The 15,619-nt window shown below is 39.1% G+C and overlaps 1 protein-coding gene across 1 annotated transcript; it reads left to right on the top strand.

Moving 5' to 3' along the window:
- Nucleotides 1-4,458: 4,458 nt before the first annotated feature.
- Nucleotides 4,459-15,566, top strand: LOC135515981 (synaptophysin-like protein 1). The gene is made up of 5 exons (XM_064939895.1): nt 4,459-4,921; nt 6,706-6,824; nt 8,471-8,675; nt 13,647-13,838; nt 14,075-15,566. Exons 1-5 carry the CDS (start codon nt 4,850-4,852, stop codon nt 14,213-14,215), a joined length of 729 nt encoding a protein of 242 aa, XP_064795967.1. The 5' UTR covers nt 4,459-4,849; the 3' UTR covers nt 14,216-15,566.
- Nucleotides 15,567-15,619: the final 53 nt, after the last annotated feature.

Below are 15,619 nucleotides of genomic sequence, written 5' to 3'. Positions count from 1 at the left end.
TCTGATGAAATAACAATAGAAAAAATAAGAATATACAACTTGCACACGTAGACGTACATAAGTGGTGTAAAAAACATTCTGAGAAATGTTCAGAGTGGTACCTTTATGGATCATTTGTTCAAGATAAGGTTAAAGTATTGTACGGGACTTGACTTACCCGTAACCAATAAAACTATACATGCTTATGAGATTTCCTCCACCCTGGTAATACATAAGACTGTGGCAGTCACAAAATGTTGTCAGCTGGTGATTGGCAAGAAAATAATATATACTCAATATACTCAGCTATTTACGGTTAATTAACATGAACACATTTAGCATCTCCTGGCTTTCACACATAACCTCCAAGCCATTTTAAAAAGTCTAATAAATTCATGTAATATAGCCTACAACTTCTCAATAAATCCATTATTTATTTTTAGACAGGTCTTAGACCGGCCTAAAATGATATGAAGAAAATGTTGTCTATTTCAGAAGAAAAGAATAGCACTAGTTCGTTTAGCAGACTTGCTGATAATTCTGTGTCATTATTTTATTTTATTTTTTATAGTATGAAGAATATAATTGAACAAAGCTGAATAAAATAGAAATATTGTCTCCAGACGATTTGAGGGAGTGCGCGCATGCGACTGTTCTGTGTTGAGCGGTTAACAAAGAAATAGGTACTGCTATATGCTTAATTTAGTTATTAATGTAACTTTAGTTGGGCTATATGTTTGGATTTTTAATACATTGTAAGGCTGCATGATGAGATTCTAATTATGATTTGAAAAAAGTCGCTTGAAAGGCCTGAGCTCTGCGTTGTTTTTTTGCGCAGGCTGTACACTCTAAAAAGAAAAGGTCCCTGGAGTATCCTTTAGGGGTTCTTCAATTTGAAACTGTGGGGGAACCCCAACAATAACACTATTTTAGTTTTCAGTGTCTATTAAGATTTAACTGGCAAAGCAGAATAAAAAATAAAAAAAGTAAATATGAGGTAAACTCCTAGCAGAGCCCCAAGTCCAGTGTGTATGTCCTCTAGTGTGGTGATGTTGATGTTCTCCGTATCCATAACCAGAATGATTTTCCAGTGCATGGTGATCAAACAGGTTTCCTGTTATATTCATCAGAGGTGTACGGGGGTGAAGTCTTAATTCAAAAAAATAGTAATTATACAGATGATTAACAAAACATGCACATGACAGTATTCATACCTTGGATTTTGCCCAATTTGTAAGTCGCTCTGGATAAGAGCGTCTGCCAAATGACTTAAATGTAAATGTAAATACTTGCAGACACAGAAGTGAGCAGTTCAGTCATCTGCACCCAATACAGCTGGCCTTCAACATATTCTCATAGCATACAGTACATGTTCTTACCTTTTTGTTGATTGATATCCATTGAATTGTGTCCATTTTCTGTTTCATAAAACAATATAAATGTAGATCAATCAAGGGATAAACCTTACCTTAAACTGAGGAAATCCTCAGTTAAGTACCTGCACCTGCTATCCCTTCAAATCCAAACGTTTCAGTTGGGCAGTTAGGTTCCGACAAGAACCCCCACCAACTAAGGAGTGTTCATCAATGAATCCCACCTACTATGGGGTTCTTGGAAGAACCTTTTAGGGGGGAATTTTCAGTGCCAAGAACCCTAAGGTTCTTCAAAGAACTTTGAGGATCTTAGAAGAACCCTTGTTGAACCCCTATTTTCTTTTTGAGTGTACACACTCCAATAGTCTCTCATTCAGAATTTGACAAGCATTTGATAATGCCTCGAATTTCACGACTGCATCCCCTTTGTGGCTGTAATGCACCCAAAAAAAATCCAGGCCTTTTGCGGCCCGGAGTGCTGCGTTGTGCCCTTCTCCCTGAGTGTGCTGCGCAATTGGATGCCCTCTCACTCACATGGCTCTCTGTCACATGATTGGGCCTTTCTCAAAGGCTACAAATGAAGACAGACACAACGGAGAAGCAACTGTGCGGTCCTTATCCAATTCCGAGGTGCATAATGGAAGAACTGTCCACATTTTATTTTCGTCAGCCAACAAGATGAGTAGGCCTAACGAACAGCAAAAGCATTAGCCTATGTCAGTCTACCTATGTCAATCTACAAGCTTTTGAGAAGTTCCAATTATTATTACTCAATGCTTTTAGTTTGGGTAGACTCAGCGATTTAAGTAAGAAGGTAATGTCATCCAAAACAATAATCTGTTTCCATTACGTGGACCTGTGTCCAGAATAAGTAGATCCAAGTAAATATATGTTGTACCGAATATTGAGCTGATAAGCCAGCACCAACATTTTGAAGGTCCTAGCAGGTTTGATAAACAACAGGTTTCATATTTGGACTAGTTTATGTCCCTGGGACAGTTTGAACAGAACTGTATTTCAATGCAACAGGTCAAAAGGTGCCTATTCCTGCCCACGATGCGGTAAACTAGATGAAGAGTAAGATTTTTTTCGGACTGAATAAAGATGTTTATTTTCTTTCATTAAGGACTCATGGAATGTCCACTACCAAGTTTTATATATATGTTTGCCAATGGTTCTGTGTCTCTCCCTTTGAGGGGCTTCCTGAGGCAGTTGCCTTTAAGAGTACAGTTATTGAGACTGTGTACTGTGCAGTGTAAAGGTGCCGGGATCCAGCTGTTGAGGGAGCTCCCAAATTAAGAAAGGCCATTTTGTTTGTTTTTAACACTAAGATTTTTACCACACAAGCCAGCACCCACAGACAACCCACCTTGATACAAAAGGTACTGAAAAAACAATGTAAACATGATACACAAAATGTTGAAATGTTCCAAATATCTGTAAATAATGTCTGAGGTACAGGGGAGAAAAACACACTTAATGGGATTGAATGATTCCACGACACTCCTCTGGGTACATTGACTTCAATACAAAAGATAGAAGTTCTGGTTCTCACCCCCTTTCTGGTTCTCATGGTTCTCACCCCCTTCCATATACTTACACAGTAATTCTGACAAATTCCGGAGGACCCTCTCCAGCCTATCAGAGCTCTTGCATCATGACATGTTGTCCACCCAATCAAAGGATCAGATAATTAATCTATTACTGAAAACATATGCTACAGCTAGCTAGCACTGCAGTGTATACAATGTGGAGAGTAGTTGACTTAAAGAGAGCAAGACAATAGCTGAACAGTTTTAAACAAATTAATTTCTTCCAAAATGAAGGAGAAGCAAGAGAGAATCTGACAGAGAGAATATCATTTTTCCCCAGTTTCACTTACTTAGCTAGCAAATGCAGCTAGCTAATTTAGCTTACTGTTTGCTAGCTGGATATGACTTTCCAACACAGCACTGGAACTCTTTCAAGTCAAGTTAAGCTTTCGGTATTACTCATTTATTGCCACCGGGCCCGCCGGTGTAACTGCTTACTGATGGTACATTAACGTTACTGCATGATTGTAGCATGTTTACTAACGCATTCGTTCTATTAGCTATGCTGACTATGATATTACTTTAGCTAATATGATGACAATGATGTAGGCTGTGTGTGTGTAGCGGTTTGGAAAGGTTTTTTCGCCTGGTCACATACAGCTGATGTGTTTTGCATTGAAGTTCACAAGGGAAGAGGTGAGAGGAGGAGAGCACTTAGACGTGAGAAGGAATACAACATGACTGCTATGAAAGTGAACTGTGTTTACGTGTGGTCGGGTGTATTCATTCCGCCGATTCTGTTGAAAAAGTTTATTTAACAGAACAAATGGGGATAAACATACCTGAATTTGTCCAATAGAAACTCTCCTCTGCAACTGTTGGACTAATGATAACACCCTATATCAGCTTGATGCAGTATTGAATGTCACTGTCTGTCCATGTGTCACTTGTCTGTCACCTCAAATGTGTCTCTTGACCTGTGTGCACCTACATTTGTAAACTTTCATTCATAGGCTAGGTTGTAGCAACCTCATGATGGGTATAGGGAAAATGTGAGTATCATGTAGTAGCCTAAACCCATCGCTGTTACATTGAACTGGGTGAATGGAATATGAATGAGTCATCCAATATGCTGTATTAATATTTTAATTTTTTATTTTATTTAACTAGACAAGTCAGTTAATAACAAATTCTTATTTACAATGACGGCTGGCAAAACCCTCTCCTAACCCGGACGACACTGGTAAAATTGTGCGCCACCCTATGGGGCTAAGGCTGTACTCATGGAAAAAAACTTCCTCCCTGATATTGAACAGTACTGACCGTTACTGGTACAATTGAGGTCCGAATTCACCGCTATGGACATATAGATGACTCTACCGGCTTCTTTTGAACTGCCCGATACTCCATATTATGTGAAGGAATTTAAAGAATTATCAGTTTGGTGATTTTCTTTTCAGTTGAAGGCATTCAGTTGTACAACTGACTAGGTATCCCCCTTCCCTTTCCAAGAGTAGCAGAAACTTGCAACAAGAGAACGAAAGATTTTTCCAAACCGAGACCGAAGGTCATTTTTACAGTCATACAGTGTCCTTTGGGATAAAAAATTCGAGACGCGCAGTTGAGAGAACCGTTACTTTCCATCGTTAGTCTATCAGTTGTTTAATCATATTAGGATTTGTTAAGTAGACCTAATCCTAATTGATTAAAATTGCAACTATCTACCGAGAGAGAAAAAATTACTCTGTAAAGGCAAACTTTGACCGTTTTTCATATTTTTTTTCGACTGGAGCCTCCGGTATTTGCGTAGAAGGGAGAGGCATCACCAAAACCGAGCGCACGAAGCCATTGCGCGCAGTACCACGTCATTCTGTCAAACTTATTGAAACGTGTTTTGTTACTTTCGGGCGACATATACTTAATTTTCATTCAGATAATATTTAGATAGGTGGGGAGTCGGGGGAGATGATGACAGGATTTCGACTGAACTTGGCGCCTCTCAAGGAACCGCTGGGATTCATCAAATTTGTAGAATGGGTAAGTAGGCGGCACTGTCCAGAATCCTACTGGAGAAAATCTGCAGCTCAACAGTTCTAATAGCGGAGGGAGTTTTCACTCTAGTTCGGGGCTGTGGCCTGAGAAAATAAAATAGAAAATACTGTATATCACGCTTTTTTGCACTTCAATCATCTTGCATGTTGGAGCAAACCATACCAGCTTTCATCATTTATTTATTAACTAATGTGTCAAAGTTTTGTTTTATTTTGTCAGTCTCTTTTCTCCTGATTCTGCAATGACAAAATAATGATAGCCTACAGTATGACATTCATTCAACTCTCCATTTTAGCAAAGTTGTGGTGGGAGGTGGCCGAGCTACATCTGTGTTTGTAAGACCATTAACATTAGACAACCCAAAAACCGATATTCTTACATGTAAGTGTCTGTACCTATAAACCCCGTACCAGTTTAAAAAATGAATGGAAGTTTGGAGGTCGTTTTGGGGTTAAATATGTATCCAAAAACCTCATACTTCATAAGCTTTCTTAGACTGTATCTCCTAGATATAGGACAGATACTTCAACACCTTATTCCTTAAGAGTTCTTTACTGTGTTTTTGCCTGGAATGTGTTATTAAATGCGTTTCTATGGGCTATAGTCGTAATGGTCAAATTTAATATTTTATCAAATCATTTTTTTATATTTATTTTATACCTACAGGGGTCCTACAATTCTAAATCAAATAGCTAAATGATCCATGGTATGACCATCTTAAAACAATTCCATATGTTAGCTTAGTAAACCTCTCCCCAAGGCTTAGAGAGTTAATCAGAACTGAAGAGATGTGATCCAGTTTTCAGGCCAGGGTTTCATTCCTTCCACTTTCGAAACCATGTTGTCCTCAGAATCCATGCTTTTGGAGAAAATGCATTGATCAAGTTTAACCGACTTGTCTGCATAACTCAGTCAAATGAATCCTGTGTAGCTATGCAGGAAGAAATTAGGTTAAACATTCAGCTCTTCTCTCTCTCTCTCTCACTGTGCAAATCCTTCAAGATACAGGCTGCAGGCCAGACAGGCAGCAACACCCCAGTCATCTGACCATAGACTTCTACACAACAGGCTATTGTCTCTGTCTGTGCATTTGCAGTGCTCGCTAAATGTTAATTGCTGTGAGATGGCACACATTGCTACAATGAGGTAGTCAGTCAACAGGAAGTTGTCACACTGTGAAATGAAAACATCTGCAGACGGGCGAAAAAGAAGGGCCTCTCCGGAACCAAAATGTAGCCACAGTCACAAAGTAAGATTAAGTTCACCCTAGACACTGATCTCAGGTCAGTTGTGTGTTTCTTTGTCCTATTAGTCCCTATTAGAAAGGGTAAAGCTGATCCTTGCTCTGGGCTTAGGGGCAACTTGCACCCGAAACTGATTCATTCTGAAGGTGCAGTGTATTATTACACTCTAACTCCCTCTAGCCTACATCTAGAGAGAGAGAGAGAGAGAGAGAGAGCGAGAGTATCAACAGAGAACAACATAGCTTGCAGCAGAGAGAACGAAAAGAGGATCAAAACAGATCTTTATATAGACCGTTAGATCCTTCTTGTTCTTGGCAAGCTTACTGTTTGTCGGGTGTGATGCGTGCTATTCAATTCTTTCATTCCGTTTATCAACCCCCCCCCCCCCCCGAGCTGGTCTACTACAGTATCTTACAGTATGTCCCCAGTGTAAGCAATGTTTCTCCATTCTCCCTGCTCAGCTTAAACAGTTGACCTGATATCTCTCTTTCTCTCAATCACTCTTTCTTTCTCTGTTTTAAACAGCTGACAGCCATCTTTGCGTTTGGGAGCTGTGGGGGGTATTCTGGCACGAATATCGTGTCCCTCTTCTGCGGTGAAGGAAGGAACGAGACGCTGAATGTTACTTTTAGCTATCCCTTCAGGTGGGTGTCAGTCAGTCCTCTCTCTCTCTGTGTGTTACCATGGTTGATACCCCATACAACTATTAGACCCTGCAAAAAAAAAATATATATATATATATTTTTCATCTGTAGGAGGATGTTCATGGTGGAGGAAACAACTTGACCCCATGACCTCAACTGATTATTTCCTCCATTAAACTGAATGAGTGTTTTCTTGTGCAGTGTAAGGACTGGGGTTTATTCCAGGTGTAGTATGACACAAACAGGATGTGACCTGTACAGTGAAGATGTATCAGGTTAAACTAGATGACACAAAGGATACTTTTTAATTGTCAATCAGAAAGATTTGCAGCTGAAATTTTGACAATATAAAGTCTCCATTCTATCCTCTTGTTATTGTCATTATATATCCCCTGGGAATAAGTACACTGATCAAAAATATAAATGCAACACGTCAAGTGTTGGTCCCATGTTTCATGAGCTGAAATAAAAGATCCCAGAAATGTTATATACGCACAAAAAGCTTATTTATTAGTTTGTGCACAAATTTGTTTGCATCCCTGTTAGTGAACATTTCTCCTTTTCCAAGATAATCCACACCTGACAGGTGTTGCATATCAAGAAGCTGATTAAACAGCATGATAATTACACAGGTGCACCTTGTGCTGGGGACAATAAAAGGCCACTCTAAAATGTGCAGTTTTGTCACACAACACAATGCCACAGATGTCTCATGTTTTGAGGTAGCGTGCAATTGGCATACTGACTGCAGGAATGTCCACCAGCGCTATTGCCAGATAATTTAATGTTAATTTATCTATCATAAGCCGCCTCCAACGTCATGTTATAGAATTTGACAGTACGTCCAACCAGCCTCACAACTGCAGACCACATGTATGGCATTGTATGGGCGAGCGGTTTGCTGATGTCAACATTGTGAACAGGGTGCCCCATGGTGGCGGTGGAGTTATTGTATGGTCAGGCATAAGCTACGGACAACGAACACAATTGCATTTAGTGATGGCATTTTGAATGCACCGAGATCCGTGACAAGATCCTGAGGCCCATTGTCGTGCCATTCATCCGTCGCCTTTACCTCATATTTCAGCAGTATAATGCACAGCCCCATGTCACAAGCATCTGTACAGAAGTTGAAAATGTCCCAGTTCTTCCATGGCCTGCATACTCACCAGACATGTCACCCATTGAGCATGTTTGGGATGCTCTGGATTGACAGCGTGTTCCAGTTTCCGCCATATCCAGCAACTTCCCACTGCCATTGAAGAGGAGTGGGACAACAATCAACAGCCCGCGAAAGAGATGTGTTGCGCTGCATGAGGCAAATGGTGGTCACACCAGATTCTGACTAGTTTTCTGATCCACGCCCATACCTTTTTTTTGAAAGGTATCTGTGACCAACAGATGCATATATGTATTCTCAGTCATGTGAAATCCATAGATTAGGGCCTAATTAATTTATCTCAATTGACTGATTTCCTTATGAACTGTAACTCAGTCAAATCTTTGAAATTGTTGCATGTTGCGTTTATATTTTTGTTCAGTATATTTACAGTGGGACACTGATCTCTTACTGAAATACCCTGGATAACTCTTGTTATATCACGTATAGATGTACACTGAAGTAGAAAGCTGTGTTGTGTCCCCAGGTTAAACCTGGTTGCTCTACTGGAGGCCAACACCACTCTGTGTAACCACTCCGTGCCCGTCACCCACCTGATGGGAGACTCCGCCTCCTCGGCCCAGTTCTTTGTGGGCGTGGCCATCATCTGCTTCCTGTACTCTATAGTGGCGTTGCTCGTCTACCTGGGCTACATGCACATGTACATCGACTCTGACTTCGGCCCTATGTTTGTGAGTACTGGGAAAGTAAAAGGACAAAACCTAGATTGAAATCCCCATATGTGACTTGACATTAATATGATCGATGTGATGTGATTTGATTTAGATTAAATTATTTATTTAAGTGTAATACACCTATTGGTGCCCAGCCTACATGGGCTTACAAGACACTACTAAACATAGTACCATTTTACTTGTACTCAAAACAAAATAACATTTGACAAATTATACACATACAATAATAAGTACAGCTACCATCTAGCCACACTACACAAACAATACATTTCTCCTTCTCCTCTAGGCATTGTGAACAAACTGAGCAATCTCAAACACACCCTGTCTGAAACCAAATTCAAGCCTCTGCTTGTCCCGTAACCAGAATACTTCAGGTTAAACATCAAAATGTTTACAAGCAATAACATCTCAGATCATCAAAGAACATCTGAGATCATTATACAGAGAGCAATAAAACACAAAATGGATTTTGTTTTCGATTTTCCCAAGATCACACATTAGGAAAATTCTCTTTTCTTCAGGCAATCTGTTAAGTCTCTATAGCCAGAGGGGGGGGTGCGGGATCTGACTTGGGCACAAACTGACCTTTGGCTTCTTGCTAGGTTCAGGTGGACATATGGTTCAGGGGTGTAGTTCTCTTTGATGAGAGTTTACGTTCTAAGCAGGGGTTGGAATCAAAATTAACAGAACCGTTATTGTTTTTTGTTCAGTTCCACTGTTCCGACCAGCAAAATACATTATTGATTTCTTCCAAGTCTCATTCTTGCTGACATCAAAAGTTAAATAAATATTAATAGGAGACCGAATGCGATCAGAACACCGTCTAATTGGCCTCCATTTAAGTCTTACAGAATTCCACGTAGACGGGGATATTGGAAATGTAATCAAAACCTATTGAAAGACAATTTGTTCTTAACTAAAACAAAATAATTCATAATTTACTTTTTTTTGCACAACATAGGTACAGCAGATCCCCTTATTGTATGCGACACCACTATAGAGGCACAAAATAGGTTAGAGGAAAAACAAAAAGAAATGGAGGTACTTATTCAAGAACGATTAAGTGTAATATATTACAAAAATAAATCGAATTGGATGGGAAATGGTGAAAAATGCTCAACATTTTTCTTGACTCTTCAACATAGAAATTCTAACAAAAATAATTTACAGAAACTCGTTACAAATGATGGAGTTATCCATGATTCACCAAATTATATTTTGAAAGAAGAAGCTAAATATTTTAAGCATATGTTTTCTTTTGTCTCCTCCATTTCCACTGAATGATGTCAACTGTAAGGATTTTTTTCCTAATAATACTAATAATGTAAAATTAACACATTTACAGAAAGACCTGTGTGAAGGCCAACATACAGAAGAGGACATTTTGAGGAAATAAAATATTTTCAGTTTGGAAAAACACCAGGGCTTGACGGTATGGTCTGGTCTTTATAGCAGATTTTGAAAAGGCGTTTGATAAAGTACGACTAGAATTTCTATATAAATGCCTTCATTACTTTAATTTTGGACGTATCTCTTATACAATTGGTTAAAGTTATGTACAGCAACCCCAGATGTAAAATAGTAAATAATGGTTACTTCTCAGAAACTATTGTGCTTTTAAGAGGAGGTAAACAAGGCTGTCCGTTGTCTCCATATCTATTTATTATGGCCATTGAAATGCTAGCTATTAAAATTATATCCAACAAGAACATTAAGTGGTTAGAAATCCTGGGGATAAAAACAAAAGTGTCAATGTATGCCGATGACTCTAGTTTTTTTCTTAAGTCCGCAATCTGGATCCCTGCACAGTCTCATTGAAGATCTTCATCACTTTTCTAGCCTCTCTGGATTAAAACCTAGTTATGACAAGTGTACCATATGTATGTATTGGATCGTTAAAAAATACAGTGCTTACACTACCTTGTAGTTTACCAATAAAATGGGTGGATGGTGAAGTAGACATGGTTGGTATTCAGATCTCAAAAACTATAAATTAATTTACCACAAATAATTTCAATAGAAAGTTAGCACAAATAGATAAGATTCTGCAACTATGGAGAGGTAAATAGTTGTCTATTTATGGAAAAATCACATTGATTAACTCTTTGGTCCTATCAAATTTCACTAACTTACTAATGGCATTGCCTACTCCTGATGACTCCGTTTATTAAATCGTATTAGCAAAAAATATTTCATTTCATTTGGAATGCTAAGCCAGAGAAAATTAAACGTGCATATTTATACAATGAATATGAGTTTGAGGGGCTAAAATTATTAAATATTAAAGCTTTAAACCTCTCACTAAAAGCTTACCTCATACATAAATTATACTTAAACCCAAAATGGTTCTCCAGTAGATTATTAAAGAAAGGCTCATCCTTTGTTCAAAAATGGCCTTTTTGCCTTCATACAGATTACAACTTCTCATTTCCGACTAATGTTGTTTAAAGTATCGCCCTTTCTTAAACACAAGCTGGTTACAATTTCAGTTTTATCCTCCAGAAAAGATAGAAAAATATTACAACAAATGTTTGGTTCAACTCAAATATACTGATTCATAAAAAAACATTCTTTATGGATTTTTAAAATTATTTTTAATTATATTTGTTAGTGATATTATGAATAGAAACGGAGGCGGTATATGCAGTTACTGAAAATATACGGGAATATCTGTTCAATCAAAATGTACAACCAACTGATTGCTGTCACGGGAGTGACTAGGGTGGGCATTCTAGTTTCTTTATTTCTATGTTTTCTATTTCTTAGTTTTTGGCCGAGTGTGGTTCTCAATCAGAGGCAGCCGTCTATCGTTGTCTCTGATTGGGAATCATACTTAGGCAGCCTTTTTCCACCTGTGTTTTGTGGGTAGTTATTTTCTGTATAGTTTATTAGCCTTACAGAGCTGTTTTTTCACTTTGTTATTTTGTTAGAGTGTTTTTTGATCAATAAAAATCATGAACACTTCCCACGCTGCGCTTTGGTCCGATCCTCATTCTGAGAGACATTACAATTGCAGCATTACCTTAAAAATGGAGGAGACAAGTGGAAAAGGGAGAAGGTAGGGAACTTGTTTGCCTGCCATATATTAAAGATACAAATTGGCTGAAAGGAACTGGCATAAATAGAAAATATTCCAGTTTCATTTGAGGACAAAAATGTTGACAGCTGCACCATTCAGGTTGGAAAATAAATGGGAAGAAATTATTGATGTACAAATTCCATGGCACATCGTTAATGAACTGGTACAAAAAACTACACTTGATTCAACACTTAGAGTTTTTCAATTTAAATTATTATATAAAATTCTTGCCACCAACAGAATGCTATATACACCATAATTTGCAAATAAATTCATTACAAATCCTACAATGTGATTTTCTGGATTTCTTCCCCTCATTTTGTCTGTCATCGTTGAAGTGTACCTATGATGAAAATTACAGGCCTCTCTCATCTTTTTAAGTGGGAGAACTTGCACAATTGGTGGCTGACTAAATACTTTTTTGCCCCACTGTATATATTTAGCTCAACATTAAATTAATTCACCAACGGATAGAACAGCTTGCTATGGAGTGGGCAAGCTACAGTATGTACATGCATTGAACAGACAAGTGTGTTGTAGGGTGCGAGATGTGACTGAAACACCAGTCTCAATGTCAACAGTGATGAGGCGAACCCTGGATGCTGGCCTTCTAGACAGAGTTCGTCTATCCCAGTGTCTGTGTTCTTTTGCCCATCTTAATCTTTTATTTTTATTGGCCAGTCCGAGATATGGCTTTTTCTTTGCAACTCTGCCTAGAAGGCCAGCATCCCGGAGTTGCCTCTTCACTGTTGATGTTGAGACTGGTGTTTTGCGGGTACTATTTAATGAAGCTGCCAGTTGAGGACTTGTGAGGTGTCTGTTTCTCAAACTAGACACTCCAATGTACTTGTCCTGTTGCTCAGTTTTGCACCGGAGCCTCCCACTCCTCTTTCTATTCTGTCTCAAGATAGTTTGAGCTGTTCTGTGAAGGGAGTAGTACACATCATTGTACGCGATCTTCAGTTTCTTGGCAATTTCTCGCATGGACTAGCCTTCATTTCTCAGAACAAGAATAGACTGACGAGTTTCAGAAGAAAGTTCTTTGTTTCTGTCCATTTTGCGCCTGTAATCGAACCCACAAATGTTGATGCTCCAGATACTCAACTAGTCTAAAGAAGGTCTGTTTTATTGCTTCTTTAATGAGCACAACCGTTTGCAGCTGTGCTAACATAATTGCAAAAGGGTTTACTAATGATCAATTAGCCTTTTAAAATGATAAACTTGGATTAGCTAACACACGTGCCAATGGAACCCAGGAGTGATGGTTGCTGATAATGGGCCTCTGTACGCCTATGTAGATATTCCATAGAAAATCTGCCGTTTCCAGTTACAATAGACATTTACAACATTAACAATGTGTCTCCACTGTATTTCTGATCAATTTGATGTTATTGTAATGGACAAAAAATGTGCTTTTCTTTCAAAAACAAGGACCCCAAACGTTTGTTGCCTGTTTGTATATAATGTTTTCATTTTAATGTGTTCACCTGCCTGGGGACTGCAGATGGAAATTAAATTGAAATTAAATCTTGTGCAACACATAATTTCTTAGTGTTCTGAGATGTATGTTTTTGTTGTACATCGTCTCTGTCCAAAAAAACGCAATAAATAAATAGGCCTACGTGTTTTAAGCCAATGTCTTGAGTTATTCATGCATATCTTCCAGTAGGATGTGAACAATTGATTTGGCATGGTCCTACAACTGTTTTTTTTCTGTCTTTTGATTACTCCTCTGGTCATTGTCACGCCAACCAAGACATCACACATAGACCAGGCTACAATTGTATGCACTTCCTTATCTATTTTAAACCTTGCTTAAACAAAGTGGTTCCAACGAGGTCAAAGTAAGTGATGATGACTTCGGTTCCCTCTTCCCTCCCTTCCCCCAGGATTTTGGTCTGACGGCAGCGATTGCCTTCCTGTGGCTAGTGTGTTCCTCAGCATGGGCCAAGGGGCTGCAGAACGTTAAGGATGCCACCGGGACAGCGGGCATCACCTCCACACTGGCACTCTGCAAGGAGAGTGATGTGGCCTGCAAGGTCACTGACTTTGCCAACATGCGCACCCTCAATGTCTCTGTGGTGAGTAACTCAACCGTTCTTTTGTCTTCTTATAGATGATGCTTGTTAATGAGAATGTATCAAGTTCACATTCACTTGAATTACATGATAATTACATAGATAAAAAAGAGATCAAATGTAACGTTTTCCTTTAGTTTTTCTACACATCCAACAGAAATACTGTGTTTGCCATGCTCACTTATGTTTGACCATATGGTCTCACTCTGACTAAAGTGAACTCTGCCTCTCTCCTCTAGGTGTTTGGGTACCTGAATATGATCGTGTGGGCGGGCAACGCCTGGTTTGTGTACAAGGAGACCCGCTGGCATTCTCAGAAGTATACTGCCCAGCAGGGGGCTGGGGCCGGGCGTGGTCAACAAGTCACTGCTGCTAACTAATACTCTACTGCACGTCCAATGCACAAAATAGCCCTGACACACCCTAAGTACTCATGTAGATCGGAGAGGATTGGATAGATGCACTATAAGCTTTATGGTAATAGACAGCTTCATCTTGCCTGCTGATTGTCTGGGTGAAAATGGGCCATATCTATACTGTGCCTTAATTATCAATATCTATGCTTTGTCGAATATATCTGTGCCTTCAATACCTATCCCAGTATTGGCCCATGCCTTTATGTGCCTTAGCATGCCAATGCTTTCTCTCCTCGTGCCTTCTCTAACCTCTAAACCGGTGCATTCTCTTACCAGTAAACCCCACGAAGCCCTGGTACGTTCTCCTAAGCTGTGGTACAGACTCATTGTCAGCATTTATGCACTTTGACCTGCAACTATCTTTGTGCTGGGCATTTCTGCCAAACCCTAATCTGGGATAGTTCAGATTCTTAAACAATGTGTCCTTTCACCTCACGGCCTAGAACTTGCCTCTTTTTGCCAAGTGTAGCAGTCTTGCTTCCGACCCTCTCCTTGTCCCAACCTGGGCTCGAACCAGGGACCCTCTGAACACATCAACAACTGCCTCCCACGAAGCATCATTATCTATCGCTCCACAAAAGCTGAGGCCCTTGCAGAGCAAGGGAAACAACTACTCCAATGTCTCAGAGCGAGTGACGTCAACAATTGAAACGCTACTAGCGCGCACCGCAAACTAGCTAGCCATTTTACACCGTTTACACAAGGATGCATGTGTCCCTGAATGTACCGCTGGCCTTGTGCTTTCTTAAATGTAACATTTTTTAAACCATTTTTACGTTTGTTTCATTTGAAACTTAAGTAGAACTTTCTAATCTTGATCTTGTATCTTTCAATGTCATCTTCTGTTGAGAAGACCGATGTTTAAATATGTTCTTTAGTCCTCCATGTTTTTTCTACTTTGTATTATGCTGTTTGTTGAACCACAGCCACTAAGAAATTGTGCACTGTCTGTGCATGTGCTGGCTTTATGTTTTGAAATCTCCTGTTTTTTTGATGATTGCTTAAACAATGTTTTCAATGATTATTTCTTGTCATTACCTTTGCATTTCTGATCTATTTTCTGTTATTACCTTTGATATAATAAAAGTGTAACTTGAAGTGCTTGTGTATGGAAGGCCAATGTTGAGTGTATGTGTGTTTGTAATGTCTGGTATACTGGTTATGCCACTGTCTTCCTCTTGCAATCATTAGACCAACTTTAGCTTTATGGAGGACTTGTATGTATCTGCCCTGTTGTGGAGAGAGACAGAGCTGTCCTTTCCACAATATGCAAATAATGTCTTCTTTCTTTTTGAATAAAAAACAATGAATTTCCTACAGTCTGTTTCCTTTCATCATATAAAAGTAGATTTGTCCCTTTCTCTCTCT

This window comes from Oncorhynchus masou, chromosome 27, assembly GCF_036934945.1.
Source record: "Oncorhynchus masou masou isolate Uvic2021 chromosome 27, UVic_Omas_1.1, whole genome shotgun sequence".
Lineage (NCBI taxonomy): Eukaryota > Metazoa > Chordata > Actinopteri > Salmoniformes > Salmonidae > Oncorhynchus > Oncorhynchus masou.
The sequence above is the reverse complement of the archived record's forward strand: the minus strand, read 5'-3'. Positions and strand labels throughout refer to the sequence as shown.

Coding starts and splice junctions, on each gene's coding strand:
- LOC135515981 (XM_064939895.1), top strand. CDS start 4,850: ATGATGACAGGATTTCGACTGAACTTGGCGCCTCTCAAGGAACCGCTG. Junction 4,922..6,705: donor TCATCAAATTTGTAGAATGG/GTAAGTAGGCGG, acceptor TGTTTTAAACAG/CTGACAGCCATCTTTGCGTT. Junction 6,825..8,470: donor ACTTTTAGCTATCCCTTCAG/GTGGGTGTCAGT, acceptor TTGTGTCCCCAG/GTTAAACCTGGTTGCTCTAC.